This window comes from Stenella coeruleoalba (assembly GCF_951394435.1).
Source record: "Stenella coeruleoalba genome assembly, chromosome: 9".
In the NCBI taxonomy this organism is placed as follows: domain Eukaryota; kingdom Metazoa; phylum Chordata; class Mammalia; order Artiodactyla; family Delphinidae; genus Stenella; species Stenella coeruleoalba.
In genome coordinates, this window is record NC_137155.1 from 63,271,660 (window position 1) to 63,296,215 (window position 24,556).

Here is a 24,556-nt window from a genome sequence, read left to right on the forward strand (position 1 = left end):
CAGTTCAAGAATAACATTGTAAAGAAATCTGATGATTCAGTTAAAAATGTATTCTGTTGTCAAAAACAAAATCTGACAGAAGTGTCTTAAATAATATGGATGCTTATTATATCATTCAACAAGAAAATAAAAGAAAAGTGTCTGTTGGCATTGGTTCAGCAGCAGAAGGATGTTAAGGCAGACATATGAGGGCTTCCCTGGTGGCGCAGTGGTTGAGGGTCCACCTGCCAATGCAGGAAACAGGGGTTCGTGCCCCGGTCCGGGAGGATCCCACATGCCGCGGAGCAGCTGTGCCCGTGAGCCATGGCTGTTGAGCCTGCGCGTCCAGAGCCTGTGCTCCGCAACAGGAGAAGCCACAACAGTGAGAGGTCGCGTACCACAAAAAACAAAAACAAAAACAATAAAACAAGTATGGTTTATGGCTAATATGTAAGTGAAAGATTCTCAAAAGACTATAGAATCTTCAGAAAGCACAGGAATAGAAGAACTGCAGGGTTTGTGAGAGGCCCACATACCGCAAAAAAAAAAAAAAGGCAGACATATGTGCTATGTTTATGGCCTTTTCCTCATGATCACAAAATGACTGCAATAGCTCCAGGTATCACATCCAGGTAAAAGCAGGAAAATAACAGAAAAGCGGCAGCTGAATCTAACCTTTTGTTAGAAAGGCAAATGCTTTCCTGGTGTAACCAAGTCTGATTTCACTTTCTTTTTCACCAGAAAAGCTAGCTCATATGGCTCTCCCAACATGCAATGGAGAGTGGGAAGCAGAATACACAATGGTCATAGTTAACTTCAACCTATCACCTGAAATTGGGCACCCTGCTACCCCAAACAAAATTGTGGTGCTGTTATCAAGAAAGATAGGCTATCAAATGTAAGTGTATGCTACAAGTGATATACATTTTCTTTTACTGCTTTCTTAATTTCACATGTACAGAGATGAAAATTAGAAATATTAATACTTTGCTACTAATGCCAACCAAAGATCCCCTCTAATGTTATAATAATTTTACACATGATCTAGAGGTATTTTCATTAAAATCTTTGTTCAGGAATCTTAATAAGCTTAAAAAATACCCCCATAAGGATAAAAGACAGGCCTTTAAGATATTGTTTTAGTGACAGCTCTAGCTTTTGGCTGCATATTTGGCTCAGCTTCTGAAAAAAATAAAATCTAAAGGTTTCCTACTATTAGTCAATTAATCTTGTTATTTATCCTTTTAATTATTTATTTATTTATTTATTTATTTTTGTACGCGGGCCTCTCACTGTTGTGTCCTCTCCCGTTGCGGAGCACAGGCTCTGGACACACAGGCTCAGCGGCCATGGCTCACGGGCCCAGCCACTCCACGCCATGTGGGATCCTCCCGGACCGGGGCACGAACCCGTGTCCCCTGCATTGGCAGGCGGACTCTCAACCACTGTGCCACCAGGGAAGCCCTATCCTTTTAATTTAATCAACAAATGTCAGAAAGTCCTTATTATCCCACTGAAAGATCTTTTAATACAGTAGTCTTACCTCAAGTATGCACCATATATGAAGAACAATCCCATCATTATTCCATTTAAAATAAAAATCACACCAACATAAAAGCAAGCAGGGTCTCCCAATCCTTTAAAAAGACACGGATTATTCAGTATTTAATGAATAAATTACTATACAGTAATTGGGCATAATTATCTCAATGCTTTGTAATCAAGAGCTAGTGAATTGGCTGAAAGCTTTGCTGCTCAGACTGCTGCTCTATTTAATAGTTACATTAGTACTTTCCCCATCCATGAGGCATTATTAGTTACATTTATACTTTTCCCTATTGAAGTGTTGTTATAGTGTAATGATTAGTTGGTGCTTCATTTTATTTAGGTGATGCTGCTATTGTTCCGTATCTAGAACTGTCTGTAGAGCCATTTGATAAATTACAAGCGAAAATCCATTGCATTAATTTTATCTTTTGCTAGGCTCTAGGATGAGTAAAATACGGCCCCTGACTTCAAGGAGCAGCTTTAGTCTGTATGGGATAAATTAATCCATTATCATGTATAGCCAGGACCTTAATACTTAATATATCCTGTGTATAAGACAATACATATATATATATATATTAACACACACACATAATCTACTAGGTACTTTGCAATCATCATCTCACATAATACTCAGAACAAATCTTTGAAATTACTTGGTATGAAAATACGTTTTTTAATGGTTGAGAAAACAACACAGAAAACTTAAGTAACTTGTCAAAAGTTATTTAGCTGTAACTGGTGGAGCCAGGATCTAAAGGCTGGCCTTTCTGATTTCTTCTTCTTCTCTGATCATTCCTTTTCAGTCTGTCCTAGTAACTTCTCATCCTTTTACACCACCCCCCTTCAATGTTGGACCACCTTAGGCTCTGTCATATACCTTCTTCTTTTCTCAGTCTGTATATTCTCCTTAAAGAAATTCTTCCAGTTCCATGGTTCCAATTATCATCTATATACAGATGACTCCAAGTGTACCTTCAGATGAGAACTTTCTTCTTATTCCTATAGGTATGTATATGCAGGTAGCCTCCTGACATCTACACTTTGGGGTTTCTCAGGTACCTCGAATTAATAGCAATTCAAACCTGCTACTTTTAAAAATGTTTCTTACCACTTTGAATGGAGGGACTCAATTAAGCCAGAAACCCAACAGTGTTACATAAATTCATTCTCCTTCCCCTTCCCCATCAAACAATTACCAAATCTTGTCATTTCTCCTTCCAGCTATCTCTCAAATCCATTCATTTTCCAGTTACCTTTCCTGCAATCACTTGCTGAGAGCAAAATAGTTTCCTACCTGGCCTCAGTGAATTCACTTTTGTCCTTTACTAGTGTCTTTTCCATGTAACTGCCAAAATTGTGTTTTGAAAATAAAAATCTGTCAAAAGTCTTCAATGAATACACATAAAATCCTTAACTAGTAAATGGTCCTTCATTATCGGACCCTTGCTTACATTCTAAGCATCATTTCACACCATGTTTTCTTCTCTATCTCTCTGCTCTAGGAAATCTAGCTTTCTTTCAGTTCTCCCTTGCCTCAGGACTTTGGAAAATTATGGTTCCTATTCTTGAAACACTTCTCCTAACCTCAGCAATCTTATTTTCCTATTTGTAACATCCACCACAGTTGTAACCGCTAACATCCCTCTTATGTTGCAAACTCTATGAGGGTAAGGCCCCATGTTTACCCAGTTTATCTTGGGGTCCCAAGTGCCAACACTAACCTATAACTTAGTGGCAACTTAATAAATACCATATATGTACATATATAAGGTGATTTTTTCTCATCCCTCAGAAAAGTTTATACCTTATAAGCTGGTTCAGGCAGTCGCTCAATTCCTTTAGTTTGTACAAAAAAAAAAAAAAACAGTCTAATTGCCCTCAAATATCTTCTACCAATGCTGCTTTAGACCATGGTTATAAAGACCATCTGAGGGAATCAGTAAAAATGTAAGGGAAACATGGCAATACAAATTTAGGATATATTCTGAGAACTGAATGTTACTATACACAAGTCAACAAAAATATATTTATAAAACATAATGTTCTAGAGAATATGAAGAAATAAAGAAAAAACAACTATGTGTTATGCAAGTAGATGCATGTGATTTCAAATAAGAGTTTCAAGGAACAGCATCATGCTAAGATTGTAACAGTGCTAAACTGCAAACATCTTAAATGGAAGTGACAATCACAGATCCTGGAAAACTGTTAGATGATTCGAAAAGCAGTTCTTTGACAAAGATACTGATGTAGAAGATGTATACGAAGAGTTTGATTAGAACTATTCATGGACTGTGAGAGCACAAAAACAGCAGAATTTCTAAAGTAATCTATTATATATCTGATTTTTAAATATTTATGCATAACTAAATTTTTACATTAACTATTTATGTTAACTATTACAGGTAGAACTGTGACTATTTAATCTACATCCCCCAAATTTATATATTCAAGCCACCCCAGAGCTTTTTTTGTACCTTCTGAAATGGAGGAATGACTTATAATCAGTGTGGCCTTACACTGGAGCATATTAATACTCAAATTAAATTCCAAATTAACACTCTTATTAGCAAGTACATTGTCTTCTCAGAAAATTAAAGGGTAAATACACTTTTAGGTGAATCAGTTCTAGACTGTTTTTAAAGAAAAAAATCACAGTAGTTTATAGTAATTCTTAAAGGAGTCATAACATTACGTTTATGTAAACATTAATGACAATACAACAGCATTTTAGGAAGAAACATGCCTTCACAGCTTTGAACTTCATTTAGAGGTTCTACTCTGGTCACATTCCAGCAGGTCTTTGTTTCCAGCCCAAATAAATTCATTATTCCCATAAATGTGCGATACCAGAAGGCTATAATCACCTACAAAAGATAAAATCAAAAAGATAATGAAGAAAAATTCAATATCTTCTTAATAATAATTTTTCCAAAATACCATTTTATGATGGTTGCCTTTAACATTATAAACTTTGATGAATTTATTTAAATCATTTCATGTGGGAAACAATCATTTAAAATTTTATACACACACACTATCAACTAAAGTTATGTATTACTGAGTAATGCACATCTACAAAATTTATGTTGTGATCAACATCTCTGTAATATACTCTTGTAATCAACTCTAACATAATTAATAGTAGCTGTAAAATAAAGCATGAAGTACATAATTATGATAATTAATAGCAAAATACAAAGATTTACAGAAGTATTTTGTAACACTTCCCTTAGGTCCTTGAACTTATTTTCTTCATAGTCTAAAAACCAACTCATAGTCTATAAAACCAACTGCACATGGAATAACAGCTCCTGTGCCCATTAAAACTCTGACCAAGCAGATTTAATTAACCAGTACTTCCCAACCTGAAATCTACTTTAAAAAGTTTAGGGCTTCCCTGGTGGCGCAGTGGTTGAGCATCTGCCTGCCAATGCAGGGGACACAGGTTTGAGCCCTGGTCTGGGAAGATCCCACATGCCACGGAGCAACTAGGTCCGTGAGCCACAACTACTGAGCCTGCGGCGTCTGGAGCCTGTGCTCCGCAACAGGAGAGGCCGCGACAGTGAGAGGCCCGCGCACCGCGATGAAGAGTGGCCCCCGCTCGCCGCAACTAGAGAAAGCCCTCGCACAGAAACGAAGACCCAACACAGCCAAAAATAAATAAATAAATATTAAAAAAAAAAAAAGTTTAAAGACAAGGGAAAATAGCAACAAAAAAATTACAGACAAAATGCTCATGCCTGGGAGATTTTTTAATAAATAATTTTATAGATTTGGGAAAAATAATGCAAAATCATTGGGGAAAAAAGTTAAAAAAAAGTAAAGAGGAGTTCAAAGGGAAACTAAAAATAACCTAGAACTAACTACTTTTACTATTTTGGTGACCATCCTTCCAGTCTCTCCCTAGGCATAAGAAACATGTAGCTAGAGTTATTCATTATGTAATATTATGTATTATAAGATGTTAATGTAATATACATCACTAAACAATGTCATAAACATCTTTTCATATATAATATTATTTACGATTTTATCACTTAATTTTATAAGATGACATTCTGTTTAAACTTATAACTTCTATTCTTGTGTATTTTTCATACATGTACAAAAAATTTCCACATTAAATGTATGTGCAAATTCTAGAATTATACTCCTTTCTGAGATGTTTAATATAGTAGAAAAGCATGACTTTGAAGTCAAAATAGAACAAAAAATTCTGACTCTACAAGGTATGGTTTCTACACTGTGAAGTAATCCTTCAACCTCTGAACCTCAGTCACCTCATCTGTTAAATGAGGTTAATATCAATAATAACCATCTTACAAGAGTGACTGGAGATTAGAGCTTATATATATAAGTACTGGCATATAGTAAGCATTAAATGCTTTTGTCTTTACAAAATACATTGTTTCAAACTTACACTTTTAGGTGAGAAATTAATTTCATCTTTAGATGAGAAATTAATCTTGTGAACACAAAGTATGGACATTTACTTCAACACTTAAGTACTATATAAGGTCGCAAGCAAATGTAAATCTGCGTATTGTATCTATGCAATATGAAAATAAGACTGGACGAGTCCTTGTTGCCTGTCATTTACATGCTTTCAAGTTTTGAAAACAAATGAACTACATTACCATGATTACTTTTTCAAAGCATCAAAGAAGCTGAAAACTGCAAATTATTCAATAAATATTTTTAATAAGTAAAAAGAAAAAAATTAGCTAATGTTTTAGAGACCATACTGTTTGAAACTAGTGGAAGAAGAAACAGAGATGTAACGACAAAAAGTTCCAAAAGTAATCAAAAACTAAAAATAATACTTAACAAACACTGGAAAAAATGGGCCTAGTCTAATAAGCTAAGTCCTTATCTTATATACACAGAGTAAGTGAATGTTAACTAAAGTTGAAGATTCAACAAATAGTTTTTTTTTTCTTTTTGATTTTTCCATTTACACTAGAATTAGACAGATAATCATTAGAGGAAATATGGTCAGACTGCCTTTGAAAAGTAAGCCGGGATATAGAGAAAGCTGCTGCAGAAAACTGCTTCTTTCATCTTAGACCTTAGGTAGGTCTATACTATACAATTGTTACTACTACAAATTACATTGAAAAGTACTTATAGAAATTAAAAGAAAAAAAGAAAGAAATTTGGGAAACCCTTAAGTACTCTGAAATTAAATAACAATATTTAAGTATCCAATGGATCAAAGGAGAAATCATATGGGAAATTAGAAAATCACTTAAACTAAATGAAAATGAAAAAAAAGTCAACATTTAAATAATGTAAATTTCCTATTCCTACAAGTACAACTAGAACTCCTGTGAATAATATAAATCAAACACAAGAAGACCCTTAAAGGTAGAGAAAAGAGGCAAACTAGATAGGAATGTCAGGGCCCAAGGAATGACATGGTAATAGGTTCCCTGGACTTTCCCTTTGCTTTATTTTCTCAGGTTTGGAGTTAAAGATATTTTGATACTTGATACCAAAACCAACGAAGAAAGTACCAAAAAATTAAACCACATACTAATACCCCTTATAAAGACAGACGTAACAAACCCTAACAAAATATTAGTAAATAGATTTCAGCAATATACTAAAATAATTATATGCCATGATCAGATGGGGTTTATTCCAGGGATGCAAGACTATTTCAGTATGAAAAAATGAATGTACTCCATCATATTAATGGAACAAAGAAGATAAATTCCATGATCATATCAATTGGTGCAGAAAAAGCATTAGAAAAAATTCAATACCCATTCTGATAAGAACTTACAGAAAAAACTAGGAATAAGAGAGGAACTACCTCAATCTTATAAAGGTCATGTGCAAAAAAACTTACAGCTAACTTTATACTTAATGGTTTGAGACTGAATGCTTTTTCCCTAAGATCAAGAATGAGGCCTGGGGCTTCCCTGGTGGCGCAGTGGTTGAGAGTCCGCCTGCCGATGCAGGGGACACGGGTTCATGCCCCGGTCCGGGAAGATCCCACATGCCGCGGAGCGGCTGGGCCCGTGAGCCATGGCTGCTGAGCCTGTGCGTCCGGAGCCTGTGCTCCACAATGGGAGAGGCCACTACAGTGAGAGGCCCGTGTACCAAAAAAAAAAAAAAAAAGAATGAGGTCTAGATGTCCACATTCACCAGTCTTAATAAACATAGTACTGAAAGTTCTAGCCAGTGCAATAAGGTAAATAAGAGAAATAACAGACATACAGATTAAAAGAAAAAAATAATACTCTATTTGCATATTAAATGCCTCACTATGTAGAAAAATCCCAACATATGTGTAAAAAAAAAATACTCCTAGAACTAATAATTGAATTCAGCAAGATTGCAGGGTAAAAGATAAACATACCAAAAAAAATCAACTGTATTTCCATGTAACAATGAACATGTGGGCATCAATATTAAAAATATAATCCCCTTTATCATCATTTAAAAAAACATGAAATACTTAGGCGTATATTTATCAAAACACATACAAGACTCGTATGCTGAAAACTACACAATGCTTTTGAAAGAAACCAAAGAATACCTAAATAAACAAGTGACACACCATGTTCATGAATTAGAAGACTCAATAGCAAAGAGGTCAGTTCTCCTCAAATTTATTTACATGTTTAATGTAATTCTTATTAAAGTATCAATAGAATTAGATATAGAAAACATTATTGTTAAATACACATTAAAAGGCACATGAACTAGCTAAACCAATTTTGAAAAAGAATGAAGTGAGAGAAATCAGTTTACCTAATCCAAGACTTACTGTATAGGTACATTAAATCAAGACTATATGGTACTGGCAGAGGGATAGACACATAAATCAATGGAAGAGAGAAGGGAACCCAGAAATAAACCCATAGAAATATGCCTAATTTATTGTCACATAGGTGCAAAAGCAATTCAGTGAAGAAAAGATAGCCCTTTCAACAAGTGGTATGGAAACTACTGGACATCCATAGGTAAAAAACAACAACAACATAACCTTTACCCAAGTCTCACGTCTCACGTCACATAAAGAAATTAATTCAAAATGAAATGGATCACAGATAGAATTTGAATTGCTTTTAGAAAAAAACGTAGAAAATATTTAGCATCTAGGGCTAGGCAAAGAATTCTTAGACTTGACACCAAAAGCACAATCCACAAGAAGAAAAATTGCTAAACTGGACTCCATTAAAATTTAAAAATTGTCTTATGCAAAAGACTCTACTTAAGAGGATGAAAAAACAAGGTATAGACCGGGAGAAAATATTTGCAAACCACATACCTGGCAAAGAAGTAGTACCTAGAATATATAAAGAACATCCTAAGATTCAACATTAAAAAAAAAAAAAACAATTAGAAAATTAGCAAAAGACATGAAGACACATTTCACTGAAGAGGGTATATAGCTAGCTAATAAACACAAAAAAGGAGCGTTCAACAACATTAGTCATTAGGGAAATGCACATTAAAACCACAATGATAAATCACTACATTCTGATAAATCAGAATCATTAAAATAAAAAGTAGTGACAACACCAAATGCTGGAGACCCTGTGGAGAAAGTGAATCACTTATACATTCCTGGTAGAAATGTAAAATTGCATAACCACTCTGGAAAACAGTTTGGCAGTTTCTTATGGTTTGTTCCTTTTTTATTGCTGAATTGTATTCCTGGTATGAGTGTACCACAGTTTCTTTAACCATTCACATGTCAAAGGACATCTGTGTTGTTTGCAGTTTTGTGCTACAATGTATAAAGCTACAATAAATGTGTATAGGTTTTTGTGTGAATATAAATTTTAATTTCTCTGGGATAAATGTCCTGGAGTACAACTGCTGGATTATATGGTTTACATCTGTAATTTAAAAACTGGAAATAATTTAATATCCATAATAGGGAAATATACAAATAATTTTGGAATTCATAAAATGGTTGAAATTAAAGAAAAATAAATATGTACATATATTTTCAAAAATTCCAAAATAAAATACTGAGGAAAAAGTTGTAGAGTGATATGTTCAGTATGAGAACACTTATGTGAAATTACAAAAACACATAAAACAATCCTTGAAAAAAGAACTGGATGGATATACACATCAAATTCACGATAATGATGCTTGTGAGAATGGGAAAGGAACAAACTTAACTGGGAAGCAGAACAAAGATGACTTTAACTGTATTTATAATGCTTTATTTTAAAATATCAGAAGCAAAAATGATAAAAGAATAGCACTTATTTATTGTAGGTGGTTGACCACACATATTTGCACATTATTCTCTAGCTTCTGCAATTTTAAACATTTAAAATCAAAATAATAATTTTTAAAAGCTATAAAATATGAAGAAAGAAATAAAAAGCTAGACTTTTTAACTTATCTGCTGGATTCTGAGATAACTCAAAAGTAGTTCTTACCATGCTGTCAAGTCAGCATTTATCTTCAGAGTTCACAAACTGAATCTACTATTTTTTCTCTTCTTTTCTCCAATTTCTAGAATTTGAAGACTATCATAAAGTTCATACTTTTTTTAGTATTGGGAAGTATTCATAGATTTCTAGCTATATAACTAAATAAATCTTGCCTTATTAATGTATCCCCAAGGTCACTATTCTACTCGTCACTGTCATTGTCCCTTCATGTGATTAGTATACCCATCTACACGGTCTCTAAAGCCAACAGATGCAACGGCCAAAGGATTAATCTCCAAAATATACAAACAGTTCATGCAGCTCAATATTAAAAAACAAACAACCCAATCAAAAAAATGGGCTGGAGGCCTAAACAGACATTTCTCCAAAGAAGACATACAGATGGCCAACAAACACATGAAAAAATGCTCAACATCACTAATTATTAGAAAATGCAAATCAAAACTACAATGAGATATCACCTCACACCAGTCAGAATGGGCATCATCACAAAATCTACAAACAATAAATGCTGGAGAAGGTGTGGAGAAAAGGGAACCCTCTTGCACTGTTGGTGGGAATGTAAATTGATACAGCCACTGTGGAGAACAGTATGGAGGCTCCTTAAGAAACTAAAAATAGAACTACCATATGACCCAGCAATCTCACTACTGGGCATATACCCTGAGAAAACCGTAATTCAAAAAGAGTCATGCACCACAATGCTCACTGCAGCACTATTTACAATAGTCAGGACATGGAAGCAACCTAGGTATCCATCGACAGATGAATGGATAAAGAAGATGTGGTACATGTGTACAATGGAATATTACTCAGCCATAAAAAGGAACGAATTGGGTCATTTGTAGAGACATGGATGGATCTAGAGACTGTCATACAGAGTGAAGCAAGTCAGAGAGAGAAAAACGAATATTGTATATTAACGCATATATGTGGAATCTGAAAATATTGGTATAGACAATCTTATTTACAAAGCAGAAAAAGAGACACAGATGTAGAGGACAAATGTATGGAGACCAAGGGGGAAAAGGGTGGGTGGGATGAATTGGGAGGTTGGGACTGATATATATACTATTGATACTATGTATAAAATAGATAACTAATGAGAACCTACTGTATAGCATAGGGAACTCTATGCAGTGCTATGTGGTGACCTAAATGGGAAGGAAATCTGAAAAAGAAGGGATACATGTATACGTATAGCTGACTCACTTTGCTGTACAGTAGAAACTAATACAACATTGTAAAGCAACTATACTCCAATAAAAACTTTTTAAAAAGAAGCTATTGTACTTATATTTGCATCTATTTTGCTTTGGCCCTGATGTTACTTTTATCAAATCATTCATTTATTTCATTTTATAAATCAAGGAGTAGGTAATTTGATGAATACTGATTAAAGAATGCTTCAATAATATCTTCCCACAGCGTTTTCTCTGCTGATGTTTTGTAATATATGGTCTTTGTAAATACTGCAGTAGCCATGTACTGCTTTTCACCAAGACTTGCTTGGGGAAAAGAAGAGGAATTTAACAGGATATATTTTTGCTAGAATTAGAAAATAATAGATTGAGGTTTTAAAAAAAATAAAGCCAACAGACCATCTCCCTCGAGAATCCTTCTTGGCTCCTTCCCATTTGGCCTATTACACTAGTCATTAGTTCCATACTAAGGTTCTATTCTTTAAGTTGTGAGCATAATTTCTGGGGCTTTTAAATTTAGGACAGGAACTTTTGATACACTGCTCAACTATAAGGACACATACAATCAATAAACTTTAAAATCCCCTCCTTCCTATAACATCATTGTGCTTACTATTTTTATCTGATAAAGAAGAATCCCTCTACAAATATTTGTTCCCAAATATTGCTTACCTCTGGATAAAGATGGAAGCGTTTCACTGTATTAATTGCAAGGGGATATTCAGTAAGCTTGTCATTCATAATCATCCATAGTCCTTCCAAAAATGAAGGTGCTTCGATAATGGTTTTGAAGTAGGAATAATAAAGTCCCTTTAAAAAAGTACAAATTGTTAATGTAAGTAAAATTTGAAAATATTTATTTTTATAACTCTTTTTAGAACAAATTTACTCTGAAAAAAAGAAAAGGATAGATAATAAGACTACCTAATTTCTCCTCGCTAGTGCATTCTTGGATGCAAAAAAGGCATACATTTTCAGGTTACCACTATAATATTCTTTCATATTTTCTGTAGGTTTGAAAAAGAGTTAAAGGGATGGTTAAACATTTTAAGGAGCTTTTCTAACCACATCTTAAAATATGTAAACAATATATTTTTAATTTTACCAAGCCTGATTTTACCCCCACATTATGAGATGCCTAGAAGTTGAGATCTGATGATTCTGGCACAAACAGAGATGACTTCATGTCCTTGTATGTGTAGAACTTTGCATAGAGAAAATTACTTCTTTTTCTCCAACTCTTAAGAAATAACAGTGACTACAAGAGCATTAGATGCAACTTTGTGCTTTCATCTTACTTCCTAGTTCCATCTATTGGCTCTGCACAAAGTGAAAGCTAACTAAATGTGAACCGACTATTGTTCATGACACAAATGCTGTGTCCTAAAAAAAGGATTACTTTAGTGCATTATTCCAGCATGTGGAATAAAGATTTTATTAGGTTACTAAAAGTGCTGTTTAAATTCCAAAGATTAACAAAAGCATGTTGTTTCATATTACTTCCTCATCAATTTCCTGCCTTCCTTCCTAAAAAATAAAGGGCCACATAGTTTGTAATACACGCTCCCTCAAAAAACATTAAAAGCAATTTTCAACCCCACACTCATTCCTGCTTCATACAACTATAGGTACTTTATTTTTGATAGACTAAGCAACACTAGTGACTATTAAAATTAAAGATCTGGGGGGCTTCCCTGGTGGCGCAGTGGTTAAGAATCTGCCTGCCAATGCAGGGGACACGGGTTTGAACCCTGGTCCGGGAAGATCCCACATGCCACGGAGCAACTAAGCCCGTGCGCCACAACTACTGAGCCTGCGCTCTATAGAGCCAATGAGCCACAACTACTGAAGCCTGGGCGCCTAGAGCTCATGCTCCACAACAAGAGAAGCCACCGCAATGAGAAGCCCACGCACTGCAATGAAGATCTCTGCAACTAGAGAAAACCCACACGCAGCAATGAAGACCCAACACAGCCAAAAATAAAAATAAATAATTTTTTTAAAAAGTATAAAAAAATTAAAGATGTTTTAGCTGATGTCTGAAAAAGCATTTACTCATAATTTTGATTAGTAAAATAAGTTCATATAAGGATCTTTCCCTTTTCTTATGAGAAAAACAAGGCAATACTACAATGAAAAGATATTTAATATGCATGTCTATACTTAAATAGAAAACATATAAATTTTTATTAATAACAGTTATTATTTTTGGGCCAGGTACTGTGCTATGTGCTTCATTCATTTTCATCTTCCTTCATTTTCAGTAAAACCGTGTAAGGCTGGCATTATTCCCAGTTAACAGATGAGACTGAGAATCAAAGTTAACTTACTAGCCATTACGCAAGAAAGCACAGAACTGCTATCTGAATCTAGTGATCTGTCATCAAAGCCCAGACTCTGCCACAGCTATGCTCTTTAATATTTTATATCCTGTCTTTGGAAATAATACCTATAATAAAAATTCAAATGCCATACAAATGCTAACACACCCAATTCTTCAAAGCTTTAAGTGGCTATACGGTGAGACTTAAAAAGCAATGGCTGAGATACCTAGAGTAGGCAGTTTTATAGAGACAGGAAGTAGAATAGAGGTCACCAAGCAGCTAGGTGAGGAGTGAGTGTGAGTGGGGAGTTAAGTGTTTAGCAGGTACAGTCTGTTTGGGATAATAAAGCTCTGGAGATGGATGGTGGTGATGGTTGCACAACTATATAAGTGTATTTAATGCCACAGAACTGTATACTTCAAAATAATTGAAATGGTAAATTTTGCTAATTTTTTTAATTAAAATTTTTTATTTTAATTTAGCCACAATTAAAACCAAAAAACAAAAGTAGTAGCTAAACAGTCAGGAGGGCCAGTTTCAATTCTTCTCTTGGCCCCTAACTAGCTGATCTGGAAGACAGCCCTGGTCTCTCTTAATTGTAAATTTCTGCAATTCTGGCATTCTTTTTCCCATTTAACCCACATAACAATTATGTGAAATACATATGGTAGATAGATTATCTCCATTTTATAGATTAGATGTCTAAAAAACAGAAAGCATTATATCAAAAGTTGTCTCTTAAAAGAAATTATCTTGAAATCAAGAGAGCTAAAAAAAAATTTAAAGAGCCAGGTAAAACACGGGGTCTCCCAACTCCACCCTAAGAGAAAACAATTTCTGATCATTTTGGTAGCCCTGTATCACTTTTTTTTTATTTATTTTTTTGCGGTACACGGGCCTCTCACTGTTGTGGCCTCTCCCGTTGAGGAGCACAGGCTCCGGACGCGCAGGCTCAGCGCCCATGGCTCACGGGCCCAGCCGCTCTGCAGCATGTGGGATCTTCCCGGACTGGGGCACGAACCCGTGTCCCCTGTATCGGTAGGCAGACTCTCAACCACTGCGCCACCAGGGAAGCCCCCTGTATCACTTCTTAAACCTTGTCTTTGTTTTCCTTCTTTCTCAGCTATTATAATTGATCTTTATTATCTTAAAAAGGAGTCTGCCTTAGGAGAGGAGGAGAATGAGGTAAAAGAAAAAGAATCCTGAAACACTTTTTTTGTTATATGTTTTATTTTTTAGATTCCATACATAAGTGATAAAACAGAGTATCTGTCTTTCTCTGACTTATTTCACTAAGCATAATACTCTCTAGGACTACCCATGTTGTTGCAAATGGCAGAATTTCATTCTTTTTTATGGTTAATATCCCACTGCATATATATGTATATATTACATCTTCTTTTATCTATTCAACTCTTGATGGACACTTGGGTTGCTTCCATATCGTGGCTATTGTAAATAATGCTGCCATGAACATTGGGGTGCATGTATCTTTTCAAATCAGTATTTTTGGGTTTTTTTGGATATGTGCCCAGGAGTGGAATTCCCGGATCATATGGTAGTTCTATTTTTAGGTGTTTTGTTGTTGTTTTTTTTTTTTTTTGCGGTACGCGGGCCTCTCACTGTTGTGGCCTCTCCCGTTGTGGAGCACAGGCTCCGGACGTGCAGGCTCAGCGGCCATGGCTCACGGGCCCAGCTGCTCCGCGGCATGTAGGATCTTCCCGGACCAGGGCACAAACCCGTGTCCCCTGCATTGGCAGGTGGGCTCTCAACCACTGCGCCACCAGGGAAGCCCGATTTTTAGTTTTTTGAGGAATCTCCATAATGGCTGCACTGATTTACATTCCCACCAACAGTGTACAAGGGTTCCCTTTTCTCCACATCTTCAGCAACATTTGTTATCTGTACACTTTTTGATGGCAGCCAGACTGACAAGTGTGAGGTGATATCTCATTGTGGTTCTGATTTGCACTTCTCTAATAATTAGTGATGTTGAGCATCTTTTCATGTGCCTGTTAGCCATTTGTATGTATTCTTTGGAAAACGTCTATTCAGGTCTTCTGTCAATTTTTTTAACTTTTTCTTTTATATTGAGTTGTATGAGTTGTTTATGTATTTTGGATATTAACCCCTTATCAGTCATAGCATTTGAAAATATTTTCTCCCATTCAGTAGGCTGTCTTTAAGTTTTGTGGATGGTTTCCTTTGCTTTGCAAAAGCTTTTAGGTTTAACTAGACTCTATTTGTTTGTTTTTACTTTTATTTCTTTTGCCTTAGGAGACAGAGCCAAAAAAAATATTGCTACAATTTATGTCTAAGAGTGTTCTGCCTATGTTCTCTTCTAGGAGTTTTATGGTTTCAGGTCTTACATTTAGGTCTTTAATCCATTTTGAGTTTATTTTTGTTTATGGTGTGAGGACTAAAACACTTTTTTATTTAAATAATAAACCTACAGGCCAGATTTCAAAAACAAACCTATGGTTACCTAAGGGGAAAAGTGGGGTGGGGAGAGATAAACTAGGAACCTGGGATTAACATACACACATTACTATATATAAAATAGATAACCAACAAGGACCTACTGTATAGCACAGAGAACTCTACTCATATTCTGTAATAATCTACATGGGTAAAGAATCTCAAAAAGAATGAATATATGTATACATATAACTGAATCAGTTTGCTGTACACCTGAAACTAACACAACATTGTAAATCAACTATATTCCAATAAAAATTTTTTTTAAAAACAGCAAAAATAAAACAAAATAAATCTATAGGCTATAGCTTGAGAAACAGTGCAATTCACCAAAAATTCATTTCAGTTCCTAATAAGTTTCCACCTTATAGTCTCACTATTCTTAAACTACAAATGAATTCATTAGAAGAAAGAACCTAACCATTTCAGTGCGAAAAGTCATCTCCCGTTCCAAGGATGAGAGGTGAGAAAAATGACGATCATTTTCAAAAAGTGTTATTAAATGTATCCTAGAAGAAAAATAACATGTTTCAAAAACAGCACTAAAATAACTATTATAAACAAAGTATGAAAGCCATAAAAAGATAAAGAATAAATTTTTATAATAAATATTGAGAAAATTTTGTAACTTGCTAATTTGTATATTTTTAGGCATTCATAAGCTAGCATTAGCACACAGCTGAAATTCCTTAACTCCCTGGTTCCTAATCTTAATTATGTATCTAAAACTCCTGTAGATCTAATCACCCTTCCTCCTACTCCAGGCCTCTAAATCAGAACAGAAGCATGTTTTTGTCTGTTTGTTAGGTTTCACAAGTGTTTCCAACGTACCCGGTTTGGGAAATGCCTCTAAATGTTGAAAAGCTTTGGAATATAATTTTAAATAAAATTATTTTAGGTTAAAGCAATTTTTAAATAAGTATAATACTACACAAAGTGCCAAAAAACACAGGACTGTACTTTGAGATATTTTATTAATGCAACTTAAAAAAACAGCTGTAGGTACTGAAAACAGGTGCATATGTGACAAATAAATTATTGTCAGCAATTATGCTATCCTTAATTTACATAGTAGATGCTTTCCAATGAAGTAAAAAATAAATCAAAATTCCATATAGCAACCCTGTCTTTCACTCACCTTCGTTTACACATAGGACACATGCCACGGTACCAACAGCTGTAGGAAATGTTTCTTACCATTACAGCCTTAGTTCTAACATCAAAATCTCCCTGCAGAATAATGATCAGAAGAGCACTGTCCCAACAGGATGTGGGGCAGATCCCATTCTTCCCAATAGTAGAAATCCTTGAGCTCAGGTAGAAATGAAGATACGTCAGAGGAAAAATATTATTTTACATAGAGTTTTTACAAACATATCATTTGTGTAAAATTATGTGCAGGTGTATGCATACTGAAAGGTTCATTTAATTCTGTATTACCATCACAGAGTGTTTATCTTCATTTCTACCTGATTTCCAATGACAGGTGTCACTGAAACTTTATCTCTAAGTTTATGTCACTAACAACACTCAATTACTATAAAATGAGGAAGGTTTCTACATGAAATAAATATGAAAAGTATACTACAAAAGCTAGATATGTAAGAAATATAGTGGTGAATCCTTTGATAAAGCAAAAATACTTTAATTCATAAGTTACTATTCCCCTAATGCATCCATTTATAAAAGTTGCTTCACATGAGGTTTTAAAAAAGGTTATATATATATATATATATATATATATATATATATATATATATGTAAACTGGTGCACATACAGACGTTCTATACATGTAACAAGCAGTTATTGTTTTATTATATGCAAACAGCAATGGCAATTTTTAATTCAAATGTTTTCATTGATTTCAAACTGAAACTAATCTTACCAGTGCAAAATTGCCACAAAGACAGCTGGAAAAAGAAGAAAAGAAAAAAGTCATTAAAAGCTGCTTCATTATAATATACCTTTAAAACAACTATTTAATAATTTTAAAAACAAACATTGCACTGTTGAAAGTTCCCAATCATGCTTCTCCAGCTCTTTTTCCATAGTCTTACCATCCTGAGCTCATTCCTACCACTCTTCAGTATTTCTCAGATTTACTATTCTTATGCCACGATCAGCAAACTATGGCCCATGGTCTGTTTTTGTATTGTCTGCAAGCTAAAAATATTTGTTAAATTTTTTAAGGGTTATAAAAATAAGGAAGAAGAATAGTTAACAGAGACCGTATGTGGCCTGTGAAGCTTAAAATATTTACCACCTGAGTCTTTATAGAAAAATTATATACTTGCTACATATGTTAACTTTCTATCTAATACATACATAATATACTCTGAACCACTTTAAAATTAAACCTATACCTCCCCTCGCAACTCAAAACAGATGCCCCTCTGATAAGGTTTCATTAACTCTTAAGATGCCCAGAGAATGCCTTATTCAACTATACTTGTATCCTCTTTCTTATTCTCCAGACAATTACTCTTAAAAATGACATTTAAGGAAAAGATCAAATATCCTACTAAGTCCATCTAGCTTTCCAAAAACCCTCAAAATATTCGTGTGCTTCTCCCTCCCCTTACTCCACATTCCACACCTGATAAAATGGTAAGGTGTAATGACGCCAATATTGTAAAACTAAAGAAGTGCTTATCACAGTTCCTTTCAAAGTTGTGATAAAAAGCCTGTCTCCTGGGCCCCTGTATCCTGGGCCCCAGTATCCTGTCTCTGTCAATCTCACCTCTGATAGTGACCCAACCTTATACTTTACTGAAACAAAGATCATTTAATGCGAGCACTCCGAAAGTCTCTTATATCCACTTCAACATTTCTCTACATAGTAATCTTTGCTTCTCTATTCTCTACCATCTAAGAAGAGGAAGCATCTCTTCTTTTCAACAGTTAGCATCTCAAATTTGTGCCTTTAATTTCATCCTTCCCAATTACTCCAAGACTGCACTATCAAGTATTCCCTCTCTTGGAACGTTAATCCCACCCTCTCCCTTTGGTTCTTCCCTTCAGCCTTTAATTTTCCTAGGCCTTAAAACACTTCTCTTGATCTAGTAGGCCTTCCAACTATGAAATATTCTCTCCTCCACCCCCCTGCCATTATCTAACAAGATTCTTAGCCAACTTCTTTCTTCTAAGTTCCTATAACTCTTTTAAACGACCAATGATCAGTTAGTGATCAACATCAATGGCCTCTTTCACTTCTGCTTTTCAATCTCTCTGTAGCATTTGACCAGATTCTTAGATTTCTTCCTCTGTTATCTTCCATCATATCAACTCTTTGACCATTTTGTTTTTACATGCTTATCTATCTGGTTTTCCTTCTCTCACCTCTTAAAACTAAGTATAACGGGTTTTCTCAAATAGCTTTACTTTGCTCTCTTTCCTCTCTTGGAAATCTCACTCAATCTTAACATTTCAACTCACTTCCACATGGATAATTCCCAAATCTACACTCCTCATGCCTGAACAAATGTTCTCTCTCCCTCTCCTCACATTCTTTTCCTTTTCTACCTCACTACCTACCCAGTTCCTCTCAATTTGTTGCCATCAACTTTCACCTCTGTCCTCTCTTCTCCATTCCTACTGTTGCTACCCTCATTAAGACCACTATTGCCTGGATTCCAGCATTCAATTATTTTTTCTGCTTCTTTTCTCAGTCCATATCCAGTCCATTTTACACAATGCTGTCAAATTATTCTCTCGGAAGCACACTTCTGATCATTTTACTCTATTTAAAAATCATTCAATGCCAACATCGTGAATGTTACTAAATGTCACAAGATTGTTCACTTTAAAGATGGTTAATTTTATGTTATGTGCATTTCACCTCATTAAAAAATTATCTTCCTAAAGAAAAGAATCGGTGCCTCCCTACAGAATGAAGTCCAAATGCCTTAAACCTAGGCTTGAATTAGCCTCTCCATGGCTGGTCCCAACCAACCTTTTGAACTTCGTACTTTCTCTTCTTTTTGTACCCTTACTCTGCTTTCATATTTTCTTACTTCCATGACTGATTATGCTGTTCATTTTTTTTTTTTTTCGGTACGCGGGCCTCTCACTGTTGTGGCCTCTGCCGTTGAGGAGCACAGGTTCCGGACGCACAGGCTCAGCGGCCATGGCTCACGGGCACAGCCGCGCCATGGCTCACGGGCACAGCCGCTCCACGGCATGTGGGATCTTCCCAGACTGGGGCACGAACCCGTGTCCCCTGCATCGGCAAGCAGACTCTCAACCACTGTGACACCAGGGAAGCCCTATGCTGTTCTATAGGCCTCTAAACTTGTTCTGTGCTTCAGGCATCCATATGTTAGCCTTTTGGTCACAATTCAAATCCCACCTTTTCCTAAAAGTCTTATCTGATCTCATTTCCCACTTCCCATTCTCCAGTATGTTCACTGTTTTGAACTCTCATAGCACTTAATATACTCACTCATCATTTCACCCAACATTGATTGAGTGCCTTCAATGTGCCAGTCATGGGTGCACGAGGGCTTGTGTTTGGGCAAAACACCTCTGTATTCAAGACCATGTTGATTCTGGATGTGGAATGTATCTGTTTCCATAATTAGACATCTGACAAAATCTAAATATGAACCCCCATCTATTATTTCTCAAGTATTTTCAACACACCCCAAATGTGGACATTCATTCTACTTTAATTAACATCAGCAGTCAACTTATGATAGAAATCACAGTACTTACATTAGGAGACATTTATCCATGTTTCAATACACATCAGCAGCCAGTCTGACGAAAGACTAGGCTCAAAACTGATTTTAATGAAACAGCAATATTTAAGTTACGTCTTAAGCTACAGAAAATGAGAAATACAAATAAACATATTTCAAATGCTTAAATAAGAAGAAAATTTAAGCATCAAAGCTCCTCAGCAAGATGAAAATAAATGGAAAACATGGGTAAATATATTGCCTAATGTGACTCTATTTCCGCTATTAAAGATTCTCAACTCATTAAAATAACCAACAGTTTATTTTGCTTTATTCAAGGTGCAGAAAAATACAATGTCTGACCTCTCCCCGCCAAAAGCTACCCTATCATTTTCACAACTTGTGATAAATGGCTGCCTTAAGATGACATTTTGTTGGTGACACATGAAGTGATCACTGTTCCTGAAAACCCTTGAAAATGTTTTAAAAGAACTTTAAAAGAAGGGGACTGGAAATTCTTGTCAGCGATTTTCCAGAGATTGGACCTCGCCATTATTGCTGCTAGACTTGCTTGTTAAACTGATCTGCAAGATTCACCAAAACCACTTCCAACCCGAGGCTCAAGGGCCCGCGGGTCCCTCGGATGCGAGCCTACCGCGCGGGAGTGCTGGGCCTCGAGCCGTCGGGGCTCCTGCCGAGGGCTTTCCCCGGTCGACTCTGCTCACCTATGCCGAGGGTCATACTGCCCGTGAACTGATATCTCCGCAATAGATGCACCTTATCGCGGAGCTGCTCCATGAAACATCTGAGGAATTGAAAGCGGCCGAGAAGAACGGTCCTTCCGACCACTTCCATTTGCAGGCAATTCTGCGCGTTCAGGTTTCGGGTCCTCCGCGGCGAGTACTTCCGGGCGCCCCCTGGCAGGTTCCCCCCGCGTGCGGGCAAAGGCAGCTCCGTCTTTTTCACCTTCCCCTTCGGCTCCTCGTCCAACTCCGGCTCTCCGGCTCCGGTGGCCCGGCGCCGCCGCTGCTTAGACTGCGTGGAGCGGAGAGAGTACGACGGCTCTGAGGCCGCTTCTTTGAGCTTGTTCCTCGTTTGCCCGACCATTTTCTCATAGTCCCTGTTCGGATGGAGCTGCTACTCTCTCCGGCGCGGGCCCGGCCGAGTCGGGCGACGTCCGCAGGTGTCTGGCTCGGCTCGCAGCCTCAACGACTAGTCCCCGCCGCCGTTGCGGGCCACCGGGTAGTCAAGGCGACCGCGAATCCTGGAAGGGGGGCGGCGTCAGGCCCAGGCTGCCCCGCGCGGCCGGTGCGCCGCCCACGCGTGCAGCCCCACGTGCGCAGACCCTGCGCGCAGCTCGGCGCGCATCCTCCCACGTGCGCCTCCACGTGTACAGCCCCAAGTAAGCGGACGCCGCGCAGAGCCCCACGCGCGTCTCCTCACGCTTATCCTCTCACGTGCGCCGCCCATCTCAGCGCTGCCCTACGCTGCTGGTGGACAAGTTTAAGGAACTTTCTTCGACTTTAGGCTTAGTTTTGTTATTTTTACCAAAAGATGGTCTGTCTCGAGGTTATTGAAGGCAAAGGAGATCTCAACTGAAAGAAATAACCGTAGAAAGGAGAGCGAGGGAAGGAAGTGGGCGCCTGTGATGCGCCTGGCACTTATTAGGAGCGTCTCTCCTCGCCGCCTTGGAACACTTAGCATTGGGTACTCAGTCCGTCTCCTACGCCGAGGCAGTGACCCGAGGCCGCAGGTGGCAGAGCAGGCGTCAGCCCGGTGAGTCTAACCCCATAGCCTCTGGTTGACAGGAATTCGGTGATGTCCCCTTTGAGGACAGCGCTTATTAATCCATTCTGAAGTGAAATTGTGACCCCCAACAAGGTTGCTCAGAATTCGTCAGCAGTTGAGCGCGGGGTTGCGCTCAGTAGTCTCCCCCTTCTGAACCAGGGACCACCCAGGAACATGTGAGAGGGGAGCCCCATAGTCACTGCACAGCCACACGTGATGCCAGGGCGGCTGGCAAAGATGGACAGGGGCCATTGGTATTTTTCATGTCCTCTGTTACAGGCCACGCCGCTTCACGTCCCATCTGTTTGATCATGGATCGAACTCCCTAAGCTCCTTCTCCCCCATCTAATCTAGGCTCACTGTGGCCAGGTTAATTTTCCGCATACCACACCCTTCAGAAATGCTCGTGGCTCCCATAGCCCGCAAATAAAACGTAAACTCCTCAGCTTGTTCATCGGTACCTTCAGCAAGCTGCCCCAGTCTGCCCTTTCAAGTTTAGTTTCCCATGTCCGAGGACACAAATCTTCCTTTCCAGTCATTACAAGTGAGGTCCGTAGTGTGACTCCATAACTATCCGTTTACTTATACCGAACAGCCCTCCTGTAGCTTTTTCATCCATTTCTGCCTGCCTATCTCAATTCTATCACCCTCCGAGCCCCAGCCCACATTAATTTCCCTACTCTGAAGGTCTAAAGCAGTTACTGACAATATTATTCATCTTGTCACTTATTTAAATTCAATAAGTGCTAATATTAATTTGTTGGTTTGTAAGATTTTCTTCAAGGAGTGTTTCTACATCCCTGGCACTATGTTTGGTGCTTAAAATGTTTTCGCATCTAGGGAATTTCCTGGCAGTCCAGTGGTTAGGACTCCGCGGTTTCGCTGCTAAGGCCAGGGGCCCCCGCGGCCGCGGCGGGGCCAAAAAAAAAAAGTTTTCGCATTTAATTCACACGATAACTTTGTATGAATTAGGAAACCGCGGGTCAAGGATGTAATGATTTACCCAATTTTTAACAGCTAATAAATCGTCCAATCCTGAGTTTAAAATACAAGGTACTTATGGGTGGTTGATAAAAATATATTATTGAGTAAATATGCAGATTCAAAAAAACCTTATTTTTTCATATGAGTATTTTAATATTGTTTTGGAGTGCAGTGATTTTGTTTCCCTTTAATAAAAAGGGAATTGTAGAATTATGTTAAACTTATAAAATGAATTGGGTGGATTTGCATCTTTTGTATGTATTAGAACAACTGGTTCTGGAGCCTTTTTATTTTTCTTTAGTCTTTAAGTTTCCTTCATTATTAATGATGTATTTACATTGTCTACTACTTCTGGTATCAATTTGGGAAATTTATATTTTCCAATAGACGTTTCAAGTCAGCTGAATTATACACCCTACTTTTACCTGAAATTGATATGGCCATCTGTGCCTTTTCAAAAAATCAGTGTTTTCCCAATTAATCTGTTTATCCTTCAAATCTCTGTGATTTTAATAGATGTGTTTATTTTAAGTTATATCTTGTTGAATATTTTAAAAGGTAATCTGAGGGTCCTTGTTGATAGGTCATTCATTTAAGTGATTTTATAAGTTTTATGTCCTTGTTTTTCATGAGGAGTGGGTATTTTTGTGGGAAGTAAGGAGTGGCTGCTACTGGAATGTTGGCCAGATGTCATTTTTAGTGACATTTTCTTGTAAAACTTTGAACTTTCTGATTTTGGTCTCCTTCTTTTCAGTCTATTTTGCCTATTTCTTATGTTTCCCTTTTGTGAATTTGTTTGTTTCTTGGAGTTTCCAGTTGTCTTTTGGATCACTCCATGTCCTAACAGAATAAAGCGTATTCTTTCTGTTGGTCTAGCCCTTGAAAGTACAAATCTGGTCATTTTTGGCATTTAAAAAATAATTTTTATAATAATGTTCATTGTACTATTATTTATATAATTGAAAATTAGAAGTAATCTCCATGTCAAACAATGAATTACAGAACACTGATAACAGTGAAGCATTACTAAATTGACTAAAGTCGTTTTGAATGAATATTTAACAACATAGGAAAATACTCATGATATAGTGTTAAAGGTAAAATAAGCAGGATATATATGATTCAGATATATAGTAAA

General features: G+C 36.8%; 2 protein-coding genes across 5 annotated transcripts in view; one reads left to right on the top strand and one right to left on the bottom strand.

Annotated features, from left to right (window-relative positions):
- DPY19L2 (dpy-19 like 2) overlaps positions 1–21,875 on the bottom strand; it is an 88,587-nt gene extending 66,712 nt beyond the window's left edge. Inside the window, exons 1-6 of the mRNA XM_079932254.1 lie at positions 21,372–21,875; positions 17,853–17,877; positions 16,388–16,475; positions 11,837–11,974; positions 4,277–4,397; positions 1,523–1,616 (exon numbers count right to left, since the gene is read on the bottom strand). Of these exons, the coding sequence (XP_079788380.1) occupies positions 1,523–1,616; positions 4,277–4,397; positions 11,837–11,974; positions 16,388–16,475; positions 17,853–17,877; positions 21,372–21,753 (848 nt within the window). The 5' untranslated portion in view covers positions 21,754–21,875. The remainder of the gene's footprint in view (positions 1–1,522; positions 1,617–4,276; positions 4,398–11,836; positions 11,975–16,387; positions 16,476–17,852; positions 17,878–21,371) is intronic.
- A 242-nt stretch (positions 21,876–22,117) lies between these two features.
- The window catches only part of LOC307192045 (uncharacterized protein), a 440,635-nt gene continuing 438,196 nt past the window's right edge, over positions 22,118–24,556 (top strand). For all 4 annotated transcript variants that reach the window (XM_079932466.1, XM_079932465.1, XM_079932467.1 and 1 more), the window contains exon 1: positions 22,118–22,422. The gene's annotated coding sequence lies outside the window, so the exon portion shown is untranslated. The remainder of the gene's footprint in view (positions 22,423–24,556) is intronic.